The sequence below is a fragment of the Gopherus evgoodei genome, chromosome 10, assembly GCF_007399415.2.
Source record: "Gopherus evgoodei ecotype Sinaloan lineage chromosome 10, rGopEvg1_v1.p, whole genome shotgun sequence".
Lineage (NCBI taxonomy): Eukaryota > Metazoa > Chordata > Testudines > Testudinidae > Gopherus > Gopherus evgoodei.
The window spans coordinates 79,804,113-79,817,675 of NC_044331.1; the positions used below are offsets into that span (position 1 = coordinate 79,804,113).

The following is a 13,563-nucleotide window of genomic DNA, read 5'->3' on the forward strand; positions in this document are numbered from 1 at the left end:
GGTATCTTGAAATAAATTACCAAAATAACCGAAAACTAGTGTGATGATGTCATGTTATGTTGACAAATAAAAGTTGCAGAATTTTAAAATATTGTGTGCAGAATTTTTATTTTTTTGGTGTGAAAATGCACCCAGGAGTAGCCGTTCTAGGATCTGCCAGGAGTCATTGTACTTGGTATTTTGATAGCACAAGACACATACATGGTGCTGCACAACAGGCAAACCACCAGACACTGAAATGTCCCTGCTCTGAAGTGCTTACCTACTAAAGGCACAGGATACCAACACCTTTAAGACAGGATTAAAAGAATGGGATGATCTTAAAGAGGGACCCTCAAGAAGCACAAAGACAATAGACGTTATAAAAACGTAGCTGACAGATGTGACACTCATTGTATCATCTAAAATGCAGACATTGTCTCTAAGGTACTGTGATTAGATTATTGATTTGAAAATACATCAAATTGGAAAATATTCCCCTCCCCTCCCCCTGCCAGTTTAGAGTGGTTAACACCTGCGTGTCACTAATGCCAAGAGAGAATTATTTCAATCCATCAGGTCATGATTTTACCTGGCGAGTATGGCCAACAAGGCATGTTCTTACAGCCTTAGTTGAAGGAGCCCTCACCAATCTCAGCCAAGAAAAGACAGTGGAAGAATGGAAACAGGAGGAAGGAACAATGAACAACATAAATGGCAATTTCAAACTATTATGTGAAATTTGTATGTGAAATCCCCTTAAAATTTGTAATTATACAAGCTCATGTATCCACAATGCCCTATAGGGCTGGATGCGAACAAACTCCTTGTATCACCGTGGCAGTTAAGTTTGGACTTTTTCCTCAGTTTAATAGGGTACCATGCATGGAATCATCATGCAATTTTGCTCTAATTGGATAGGGATATTAAATCATTTCAAGTCAGTAAAAAACTCATGTATTATATTTCACTTGTGCTACATTATTGCTCTCTGCTTTTCAAATGTTTCAAATCTGGTCTATCAAGGTACTTATATGGCTACCTCACTGTTGTAACCGACTAGGTATTTAAAAAAAACTCAACAATCTCTCTTTCTCCTACAGCAGCCAATAAACAGGAAAAATAGTCTGATTAATTTGAGCTCAGTTGTGGCTTTGTTGTAGAACAGCTAATTATAATGGGTGTTAGTGTTATCATTCAAAATGCACAACGAAGATAGAGAACAAGAGCTAATGTATGAAAAATAATTTGAACACCACACATTTGTAAAATCATTTATAAAAGTACAAAATGATTAAGTAACAGAGCAAAATTCCAAGGTGTTTTACAAGATCTTCATTTATATTTACAAAACAGTGTTCATAGTGTACAGCTTTACATACATAAGGAATTCTAGTACTCTAAATAGCACGCTTTATTTAATATTACTATGCATGTGCAGTGGTTCAAAATTTGTTTTTCTTTGTGCTTCTTTTTCCAAAAGATTTGTAATGTATCAGTGACTTCTAAACAGGGTGAAATAATATTAAGTCTGGTCTTCTCATGGTATTTGAAGTCAAAATGTGCAAATCATGTACCCAAATACAGTCTCTCAAATTGACTCAATAATCACATGGCTCGCTATGGATTTAAGTTCTGTAGTTTGGACACAAAGGATGGTGGAAAGATCATAAGAAGACTAGAGCTTGTGTTACTTTGGACCAATAAATGGTTCCCTTAAGGAAAAAAAAAAACACACAAAAGACAAAAAATACAAATATTGAGCTATTTGGGTTTATTCAACCCAAATGCAGAGCTCTAATATCAGCTTAGCCGAGAGTCATGTGAACGGTCAGGGAAGGGAGGACATTCAGGGTTTGTCTACATTGCAGTAAAAACCCCACAGCACTGAGTCTCAGCAGCTGGGTCAACTGATTCAGGCTTGGGCTGCAGGGCTAACACTGGCAGCGTAGATGTTTGGGCTCAGTCTGGCACCTGGGCTCTGAGACCCACCCCCCTTACAGGGTCTCAGAACCAGGACTCCAGCCCGAGCCCAAACATCTACACAGCAATCTTATAGTCCCGCAGCACAAGTCAGCTGACCTAAGCCAGCTGCGGCCTTGCCCACTGCTCTTTTACTGCAGTGTAGACATAGCCTTGGAATGAAGGCCTTTCTTTGTACCCTCAAACTGCAGCCAGCTGAGAAGAGTGTGTTAGCTTTGGAGCCGTTGCCATGTACTGTAACAAGAAACAACATTACGACAATTTCTAAGGTTATCCAAACAGTGAGGAAAACCTTCATAAATCAAACTGGAAATTCAGCACGTTAATTTTCCTTACTGTGTTTGTTGGCTACTGAAAGCCATGGTATAGGACCCATCTAAACAATTACCTGCCTCACAGCGTATCCTGGACTGCCATTAGAATGCTGGATTTGTGAGAACACACTCATTTCATTGCCATCATCACAGAGTTATTACTTAGCTTACTGTGGAATCAAGCAAAGGGAAAAGCTGGGCTAAGAGGACAAGGGGAGAAGTACCTTCAGCAATAACAAAGAAAATGCACAAATTCCAGAAAGTTGCATAACCAGGAAGAGATGGCCCTGACTGCTACTCCTGGCAATCCCTTACAGCAGAGGGGATCTGTAACAGGGTGGGCCAGAGGATTCCCCATTGCTTATGGCTGAGTGCACGTCCTGTTTACTCAGGCTGTGTGCTCTTTTCCAGATCCTCACACCGAGATCTATTTCTCCCTCAATAGCTGCACTTAAATCTCAGTGGTGCCAAATGAGAGGTAAATGTATGAAGCAAGAGGATATTAAACACCTAACTCTCTGTGAATTTCCCCTGCTCCCCCGAAAAAAAACCCCACTTTTTTGTTGCTTTTGCAGAAGAACAGGCATGAATGTGCCACTGAAATGTTCTCAGATTCCCTTCCTTTAGGAAGGCATTGCAATTTGAATTTTCCATTACCACTTCAAAATCATTAGTAAACAATTTTAGGCCTGCATTGATGTTTGGAATATATGAAACCATTTTTTAAAAACAAATGTAAACTGGCTATTCGTTAACTAAAAAGTGTACAAAAGGTTATGATAGAAAGGTATTTTGCAACACACCTTATGGCTTGAGCTTTCATATTAAAATAGAAAATCAGTACAAGTATGGTGTTTGCTTCCCATGTGTGCCTTTGAAAATTCCTCCCTCCCCATCATTTAATGGTTATGAATCCCCTCTGTAAGAGACACCACTCAAGGGTTCTGCATGTCTGACGGGCTTACGTCATAGCCCAGTTTCTTCATGTCTTTAGTCACCACATTGAAGGAAATGGTCACAAAGCCTTGGGATCGCACCGTGATAACTAGAAATAGGAGGGCAACATCATTAGACAGTAAAGCTGGTTGAACAGTCATTAGATATCCCACAGAATACCAGGACCTGATGTTCTCAATATGCTCAATTAACCTCCTAAAGCATTAACAAGAAACGGACTGGCCAAGATCTGGCCCATAATCATAGAGGAGTTAGAGACAGTAATTTCTGATCATTTACCTTCTCGGCCTTCTCCCTGCGCTACCACTTTTGGGTCAGTGAACTCTGGATGTCTTCCCATAAGCCAACTTGGAGAAGGAGAAAAGAAAACAACTCAGTGATGTGTCATACATGGTAACATTTAGAATTGTTATAAGGAAGGTTCATCGTATGCACAGAAATAAAAGAAATATGTTTCCCCCTGTTTATAGTAGGAATTTTTAAAGCTTGATATATTTTTTTCCTTGCTACTTATCTACTTTGATCAAAGATAAATGTCACCTCTGGATTATTGACTAGTTTTCCTTTTTTCCTAATTTCACCTACATTCTATTAAATTTAAAAAGCGACAAAGTGTGCTGTGGCACCTTATAGACTAACAGAGCTATTGGAGCTTTCGTGGGCAAATACCCACTCGTCACACGTTAAGTTTTAGTTATTTCTGAGTGAGGGAGGGTCAGTTTATGTCAAAGATATTTTAATAACACCTAATTTTAAGGATCTGGGTGGAGGGGACCTAACAGCTATAACAAATACATGTTGGACAGGGAAAAAGTTATGTCCAGGAGTCCTCATTCAGGAGAAATTTGTGCAAGTATATGCTTCACCATTCCTTTATAGATCGTCCTTTGGGTGGGAGGCCTACAGAAAATAAAAGCCTTTGGCTAACTTATTTACAGCAGTATTTTAAGACTAATTTAAGGACAGCTTGCGATACACCTGCTCACACCGTACACTGAATGCAATGCAAGGCCTTCTGTTGACTTCACTGAGCACTGGATCAGGCACATGGAGTAATATCTTATGCTGCAAGAATTCCCATTGAAATGAATGGGACAACTTACTTGTGGAGTACGGTACCACTAACGTTGAGGTGTCTATGATTCTATCACAATCTGATTGTTAAAGATTAGCATGCTAAAACTAGCAAGTGTTTACTCTCAGTGGAAGTTCTTTGAATAACCACAGTAAACCAGGGTTTAAATTTGCCCACAGATCACAAATTAAAATAAGTCCTCCCACCATTGGCTCTATTTTTGCTGCCCTACAAAGGAAACACTCCGCCATTGAAATATTATGAAATGCTTTCCTGCCTCCCCTCCTGATCCTTTCACTCATATTTTAAAATCCCTATTATCTATCGCATTTCTACGCTACTCTACCATAGTATATTGTGTTAGAAATTGCATTGAGTATGCCATAATAGGCCAACAGAAGGTTAAAAAGCGGCCCAGACTTTGGGAAGAATTCCTGTTTTTCTTTCTTTAATATACATATCTGAGGCAGTAGAGTTTGTTCTCTGGTGCCAGAAGTTTTCATCTGGCAAAAAGAGAAGTAGTTGCAGTGTTGTCATGATTATACTACATTAATGTGTTTATTAAAACATACAGAGGCTAACCTGTCTTACCTGATTACAACTCTCTCTCTTTAAACTCAGCTATATTCCTGCTACTTTACGTCTCAGCTCCATGTTACGCACTACTAAACTGCTTAACCTATTCAACAAATAGCCCAAATCATTCCACAAGCTGTTTCTATCCTGCACGGTTGGTATATTTCAATCTCTATTGTCAGAGGCATTAAAACAGCTGAATTTAACTCAGGACCCTGTGATATTTCACAAACTGTGGGACTCTATAAAATGTTTCCCCTCTGGGCCACTGCTTTTAATACAGATGGACAAATCTGTCTGAAATGTTCAATTAACTCAGAGAAAAGTTACTTCTGGAGTATGAATGATGGAATCTTCACTAAGACAGACTAGAGGGTATTCCGCCAATATGTGGGGCCCTTTCCCACACAAGGAGGAAGAGACTAGTGGACAATTCAGTTTAGAACAATTTTTAGGCAGTGAAGAACAGGCAGATCAAATCTGGATCACTGCACAATGCAGTGTCTAGATCAGCTGTACATAACCTCAAGGAGCCATTCTTTTAACAGAGTTGCAAAAAGCCACACCAAATTGCATGTGCCACACAAAAGTTAACACAAGTTAATCAGAACAGATAAAGTTTATAACAGGAGCAGTAGTATTGGGGCTCAAGAAACCTTTAACGGTCACACTTCATCACTAGTTTCAAGAAGCCAAATTCTGTCAACGTACTAACCATCTACAGCTTGTTTCAATGTGTAATTTCCATCCACCACAGCTGGTCAGTAGCACAAATTCAGAATTAACCAGTTGGAGTGAGAGTGAATATGAGTTTTCTCAGCAATCAATGCATCATCATCAGGATGTCACCTGACAATTTACTAAAATACAGTAAAAGAGCCATCTGCAGCACAAAGATCAATGACTACTGACTGAATGCATCTTGCCCTCTGATTTTATTGCCCAAAATGTAATATAGTTACTAAAACAGATTAGATTTTTAAGTGGATAAGGTGCACAGTAGCCAAGCATATTGTAGATCAGGGATAGGCAACCTTTCAGAAGTGGTGTGCCGAGTTTTCATTTATTCACTAATTTAAGGTTTTGCGTGCCAGTAATACATTTTAAAGTTTTTAGAAGATCTCTTTCTATAAGTCTATAATATATAACTAAACTATTGTTGTATGTAAAGTAAATAAGGTTTTTAGAATGTTTAAGAAACTTCATTTAAAATTAAATTAAAATGCAGAGCCACTCCAGACCGGTGGCCAGGACCTGGGCATTGTGAGTGCCACTGAAAATCAATTTGCATGCCGCCTTCAGCACGTGTGCCATAGGTTGCCTACCCCTATTGTAGATTATTACAGCATGTACACTGTTAGGTCCAGCGCAGGGATCGGCAACCTTCGGCACGTGGCCTGCCAGGGAAAGCCACTGGCGGGCTGGGCCAGTTTGTTTACCTGCAGCATTCGCAGGTTCAGCCAATCGCAGTTCCCACTGGCCACGGTTTGCCATTCCAGGCCAATTGGGGCTGCGGGAAGGGCGGCCAGCACATCCCTCGGCCCGCCCTTCCCGCAGCCCCCATTGGGAGAGAGAAAATTTGGCTTCTAATGACAGTCTTGACACTAATTTGCTGCATGATGAAGGACAAGTCTTATAGTCCCCCTGTGTCTTAGATTTCCACAACTGTAAAATGGGACAAATTATTGCCATTGCATGGAATTTTCAAAAGCATGTAAGTGACTGTCAATGAGACTTGTACTTCCAAGTAACTCAAGAGTTTTTTTTTTAAAATTCAACCCATTCTTTACACATGGAGGCTGATTTCCATAGCTGCCTAATGGATTTCAATGCCCAGGTCCCCTTCAATTAAATAATAATTCCTAGCTCTCTTCGTCATAATTTTATCACCAGTTGTCATGAGTAGATCTCAAAGTGTTTTATAAAGGAGATAAGCATCATTACCCCAATTTTACAAATGGGGAAATTGAGACACACAGGTGAAATGACTTGCTCAAGGTCATAGGCGCCGACTTCCCATCTGCCCCATGGGTGCTCGACTCCCCCCACCCCTGCCCCACCCTCACCCCAAGTCCACCCCCTTCCCCCAAGTCCCCGCCTCTTTACCTGAGCGTGCCACATCCCCACTTCTCTCTCCTCCCTCCGCTTCCTCCCCCCGGAAAGCCCTAAGAGCCACCAAACATCTGTTAGGTGGTGGGAGGGAAGCGCTGGGAGGGGGAGGAGCAATGACGCGGCACGCTCAGGGGAGGAGGCGGCGAGCAGGGGAAGGTTGGCTGCCAGTGGGTGCGGAGCACCCGCTAATTTTTCCCCGTGGGTGCTCCAGCCCCGCAGCACCCACGGAGTCAGTGCCTATGCCCAAGGTAACCCAGCACTCCAGTGGCCAAGTCAGGAATAGAACCCACGTTCCTGAGTCCCAGTCCAGTGCTCTACCCACGAGGTCACACTGCTCCCTCAACCAGAGCTACTTGGACAGGACTCAGATGTGCGCAAAGACATCCCAAGGGGTTTCAGGACTAACTCCTTAACCATGCGCCCACTGCAGCTGGATATGGGATGTCCTATTTTCTACAAGCATTTTCTGTGAAGCTCAAGGTCTCCATCAGTTCTGGCTGTTAAATACTGAGATTTTATGACAGGATGGAGGGAAAAAAAATGAGGGAGAAAAACAATAAAAATTCATGTACAGAGGTAAAAGAGGCAGTTACTGTTCAAGAAAAAGAACTGATTACAACCAATAAATTCAGACACTCATTCTTAGAACGTAAAAATGTCCCTTGTGGAACAGTCCAATTATATTTTTAAAACATATTATGCTGTACTTAACATTCTGCATCCTCATAATGATTGTTTTCATTATGGAGTAACTCCTGCAGCAGATGTTGCTGAATTACATGAAGAAAGATAAGTGTAATACTAGTGAAATCTATTCTAGAAAGAAATGAATGCGTTTACTTCAATTCTACATAGGAAGCCAGTTTGCTTTGAACTCTTACTCACACAATTTCATCAGTGTCAATGTTTTTGCTTTTGGGAGCTTCAGAGAATAGAAGGGAATGTGTGATTGTTTGCCTTTGCTATCATTTGGCGGCTACTTTTCAAAAAGACGTAGTGCTATACTGGCAGCAATGCTGCAAGTGCTTTTCAAATTCACACTTTCAAATCCATGGATAACAAAAAGGAAGAAGTTCCAGAGCATTACTCCAAGCAGACTGCTAATGTTAAATTTTAGAGTAAGGCTTTGATGGATAAAGCACATTGTCCATGAAACTCAGAGGACTGTCTTTAACCTTAAAAAACCTCACAAGTGTGTGCACATACTGAGTAGTCAGACACACCATCAGTTAAAACAAAAATGTCCTTTCCCATGTCACTAATAACAGCTTTGGATTATTACCTTGTAATTTTTTGCAGCTTAGACGTGGATTCTGGAACAAACATAGGAATGGTTCTTCTATGACTGAAATGGAATTGATAAAGAGAGAGAACTTATTGATTAAATAAACCTAATGCCAATTTCCAATACTCCTGTATTTACTATGATAACGAAAGTCCAAATACAGATTTAAAAAATGTGAGACATCCAGAAGTAACTTGTAAGTAATGAACTCAAACTTTCCTATGTGCAGCTCGCATGGGGAACTTGCAAAGGGCACAGGAGAGAGGCCAGCTAGGAGAGCACCTTCAAACCTAAAGTGGTACAGTCTGCACGAGAGACATGACAGTGCTGAAGTGAAGACTTGCAGGTCCAGATCCTCCAAGGCATTTAGGTGCCTAGCTCCCACTGAAAGCAATAGGGGTTTGGTGCCTCAATCGCTTTGAGGATCTGGGCCAGTTTGTTCAACTGCCCTCCCCCCTCCACAAATTAAAACCAAACCTGCACTGAACAAAAAGCAAGGCTCAGGTCCAACGACCAAGGCTTGTGCCAGAGAATAGATTCCATACCTGTGGTGTAAGCAAGTTATACAGACACTTGGGGGGCACTTATTTTGGCTCTGATTATTTTACTTTAGAAAAGAGGGAGCTGAGATCAAATTGTATTTTGGTTTCAAATGTTCCTCCCAAACAATAATCATCATTAACCCACCTTCCAGGTGTGAACGGAACATGAACAGCTCCATAACCTCGGACGACATCATTTCCAAAAAGATCAGGTCCATAGACACTTACTACTATTTGTGGCCCTTAAAAAGAAAATAGGAGTTAATATAAGGGCAAGGACCAGGAAGGGGATGGATATGGCCCTATAATTTCTTAAACTCATTCCTAATTTACTGTTATTTAACATTACCTGAAAGCAAGAGTCAAGAACTGCAGGGACAAAAATGTATTTATTTACCTGTATTAGGGAACTAAAAGCCAGTGGGTATAAGAAAGCAAACAGTGCTAACTGTATTATTGAATTAGTGTAAAGCTTTCTGGTTTCTAAGAAAGAGTCTCATTCAGGAAAGGTAATATTAAAAGATTAAAAGAAATATGGTACCCCTCAGAGTGCACAGAGTCTATTCTAAGCAAGTTTAATTGCCAGAAATGATAAAGGAGGAGCCCACAGTAATTTCATCTTGGGAAACTTCAAAAAATGAATTGCCTAAAAGTACCATCAAGAGAAAACACAAACTGGACTCAATAGAACAAAAGTCAAAAATTAATCTGTGATGTTGGGCTTCCCTTCATTCACAAGGCAAATGGTGACATGCAGAACCATGCATATTTGTGACTCTCCAACAATTGCTGGGCATAATTTCCCTTATCCAGAAGGTCATACTAGCATATGCTATGAAGATGCAAAGGACTCTCAGCCTACAGTCCAAAACTACAATCTTCATGTACTAAATACCTGTATTCAGCCATACATCTTTGTGGTTTACTTACAGCCAGAGGGGTTGGTACTTTTAAAGGTGATGTCAATTGGAAAATTCCACACAAGGGCTTGCTGTGCATCTCTGTTTTTACAGGTGATCTGAGATATTCCCTCTTCCAAACCCTAAAACAAGAGCTTACATATTGTACAAATACAAACTGCTGCGATTTACTCACATTACAGACTGGAAAGTGCATATGCTTTTAGCAAATATAAAACCTCTTTGCCTGTTTACAGACAGACCACCAGGGCCAAGTTCCAGACCCTGCCCCGAAAAGCTTACATTTTTAATAACCAAAGCTCCTTACCTTCAATTTGTACATACAATATTTTGCATGTGCAAATGCAGGGTTGGGCAAACAAATTGATGCAAAATTAAATTGGGTTGCAAAATTAAACCCATTTAAAATCTGACCCTTATTCCTACTAATCTGCAAGTAGCTAATCTTATCAACATTTATGAAGAGCATTGACTGCATTCATAATAACTAAAAGAAGTGTTTTGAATATGTAAACCACAAAATAAAGGATAAGTATAACTAAACCCACAACACACAGCACATACACAGCATTCTAGTTTTTCAAAGCACTGTACCAACGTTAAAATATCTCTGCACTTCCTCTGTGAAGTGGAGAAGGAATAATTCATCTCATTTTCTAAACGAGGGAATAATAAAACACAGAAAAGAGAAATGACTTGCTCAAAATTCAGTGGCAGAGATGGTATTAGAGTTTAGGATATATTCCCAGAGCTGTGCTCAGTTCATTAGACCAGTGGTTCTAAACCATGGGTCTGGGGCCCCTTGGTGTGCCGCGAACAGGTTTCAGGGGTCTGCCAAGCTGGCCCAGTGTTAAACTCGCTGGGGCCCAGATCAGACAGCCAAAGCCTTGCCATGTGGGGCTGAAGCCCAGGGCCCTGAACCCTGCCACCTAGGGCTGAAGTTGAAGCCTGAGCAACTTAGCTTTGCGAAGTCCCCTGTGTTGTGGGGCCCTGCGCAATAGCCTTGCTTGCTACCCCCTAATGCTGGCTCTGGCTTTTATATGTAGAAAAAAAGTAGCTAAGGCACAACTGAGCCGTGGAGTTTTGATAACATGTTGGGGGGGCTCAGAAAGAATGAGGTTGAGAACCCCTGCACTAGACCACTCCACCTTTCCAAGACAATAAAGGGAAAAAGACGCTTGTAGTCGTTGTCCCCCCTCTTCCCCCAAATCCTACTGTGAGTATTTCCTTTATTCGTATTAGCGTGGCATCTAGGAGCCCCAGTCATGCGCCAAGACCCCATTGTGCTAGGCGCTGTACAAACACAGAACAGGCACCTGAGGAACGCTCGTGCTCCAAACTGTCTGTTAGTCTATAAGGTGCCACAGGACTCTCTGCTGCACACACAGAAGAGAGTCCCAGCCCCCGGGGGCTCACATTTCCATACCCACAAGCCTGACCCCTGAACTCAGCGCAGCGGCGCTGTATGGGACTTGGGGGCACGGCTCCACGAGCGGGGGCGGGGGAAAGGCACAGCCAAGGGCAGACGCAGCGGGGCACTTACCGTGGTGGGGGCCCAGTCGTGGCCGTAGACGAAGCAGTACTTGCAGTAGAGCTCGTCAAACGCTGGGAACTGGAGAAGAAAGGGGGGACCAGGTTACCGGCCCGGGGGGGGCCCACCCTTTTGCTGCCCTCCACCGCGGGCTAATGCCCCAGCTCTGGCGGCCTGCTGAGCCGCGGTGCTGGGGACTTGCCATGGGCTCCTCCTGGCCAGGGGAGGCGGGCGCCGGGCAACGGCACCACAAGGCCCCCGAGCCCCTCTGGAGCAGCGGGGCGGGGGAGCCCGGGGGAAAGGGCCGCAGAGACCCCCCGAAGGCCCGGCCGGCCCCGCTTACCTGCGCGCTCTCGATCTGCCCGTTCACCATGAGCAGGAAGACGGTGGGGGCGGCGGCGGCGGCTGCCATAGCGCCGGGAGCCGATCCCGGCCCGTTGCTAGGGGCCGCTCTCCCACCCCGCCTTGGATACCGGCCCGGCGGACGGCAGGGCGGCCGGGACAAACTTCCTGCCACGGAGCGCAGCGCGAAGGGGGGGAGGGCAAGGGGTAGAACCCTGCCTCTCCAGAAAGGGGAAGGGGTCTCCCATCCCCCACCTCAATAACTCCCCAAAGGGAGGGTTCCCTCCCCAGGAGAACGGGGGTGCTAGCCCTACAAGCAGAGGGCACCCCCAGTCCCTCACCCCAAACAGAAGGGGGGGTGCATGGGGGAGGGGGGTGCCAGGCAGGGGCCCTGGCTACAGCAGGGCAATCTGCACTGATGCACCCCCCTGGCTGTCCCCCAGAAGGGCAAGCTCAGCGTAAGCGTCTCTTTCACCAGCAGAAGTCGGTCCAATAAACGATATTATCTTACCCACTGTGTCTAACATCCTGGGACCCACCCGGTGACCCCGCCACTGCAAACGCACCAAAAGGGCCCCAGTGCGACCCCTACGCTACGGGCTGACTTGGCAGAAGTTAATTTTTTTTGTTTGTTTCATAAGATTGATGTTTCTTTTTAAGCATTTTCTTCTATTTTTAAACAATTTCACTTTTCATGGTTGTGCAAAATTATGGGATTTAAGCTTTTATTTTTATCTATTTAAATGTTCACAATTGCAGGAAATTATCAGGGGGGGTCAGAGAGTAATTATTTAATGAGGTAGATGCTGAGATTGAAAAGGTTAAAGCTTTATAGCCATTAAAACCGCAAACTGTCAACGTTGTGTGTCAGAATATACAACATATAAATATTCTTAAACTCTGATAAGTTCTCAAGCAGCATTTTCCTTACTTTACCTATGTGTAAATTTCAATTGTTATCGATGGAAATATTTTTCATGGGTTTGTTTGTGTGTGTTTGGTAAAATTGACGTGTACTGACCTTTACCGATACAAATCTAATCCTTCCAACCCCATTTACAAGGGTGTGGTACATCTGCATCAGGGGATTTTGCACCAGGATCTATATACCTCGCTATGCTAGTGCCAATTACTCTAACATAACCAGGGCCTTGTATTCCATGGACCTCGGAGTCCCTGTCATTCATCTCACCTCTGACTCTGGGTGCAGTGCTTCTTTGCCGAGGAAAAGTCCAGTCAACAGGGTACCTTCCCCCCAAGCGATTTCCACAACAGTGAGTTAGAGTATATGTATGCCACAGTCTGAAGTGTGACTGCAACCTATGTAGACGTACCATAGCTAGCTTTGATCTCTAGCTATCTTGAATAACAATAGCAGTGAAGTCCTGGCAGCAGGGGCTGACCAAGCCTGCCTGGGGCCCTGGCTCCACTCAGGTGACTAGCAAAGCCACAGGGACACCCATGTGTGATGAGCCTTGGAGGCCACTAGATGTCATGGTTACCCCACACAAGTTTGAAATGCAAACCTCAGGACAGCAGGGGCATGACCTGATTTTAAAATCACTGACCTACACTTTGTTTTTTATACCTCATAAACTGCCTTACCCCACGTGTGGGCAAATTCCAACCACACATTAGTCAGCCACTGTCAGGGGTTAGGAAGAGATTTATTCCATAATCATCCATTGCAGGGTTTCTTGCATCTTGTTGCGAAGTATTTGGTACTGGTGCACTGTCAGAGACAGGATATTGGGTTAGGTGGGGTATGGATCAGATCCTGTATAGCAGTTATGTTCCTGGCCTTCCTTGCTCTCCAAAAAATCACAGCTGAGGCAAGGAAGAGGCTTAATTCTTCATCTGAACAAAACTTTCTGCAGTGAACATTTCAGGAAAGACCCTGTGACATTTAGAAATATTCAGCCCTGTATAAAATATTGACAAAGCTCA

General features: G+C 43.2%; 1 protein-coding gene across 2 annotated transcripts; it reads right to left on the reverse strand.

Moving 5' to 3' along the window:
- Window positions 1-1,299: 1,299 nt before the first annotated feature.
- On the reverse strand, window positions 1,300-11,736 carry B9D1 (B9 domain containing 1). Of its 2 annotated transcripts, XM_030578599.1 has the most exons (7): window positions 11,618-11,736; window positions 11,287-11,355; window positions 9,754-9,865; window positions 8,969-9,065; window positions 8,279-8,341; window positions 3,513-3,580; window positions 1,300-3,321 (listed from the first exon to the last, which is right to left on the reverse strand). In XM_030578599.1, exons 1-7 carry the CDS (start codon window positions 11,684-11,686, stop codon window positions 3,212-3,214), a joined length of 588 nt encoding a protein of 195 aa, XP_030434459.1. In that variant the 5' UTR covers window positions 11,687-11,736; the 3' UTR covers window positions 1,300-3,211. The 2 variants fall into 2 exon arrangements, with proteins under 2 accessions (XP_030434459.1, XP_030434460.1); XM_030578600.1 differs by lacking the exon at window positions 11,287-11,355 and having other exon boundaries at window positions 11,618-11,734.
- Between the last annotated feature and the right edge of the window lie 1,827 nt (window positions 11,737-13,563).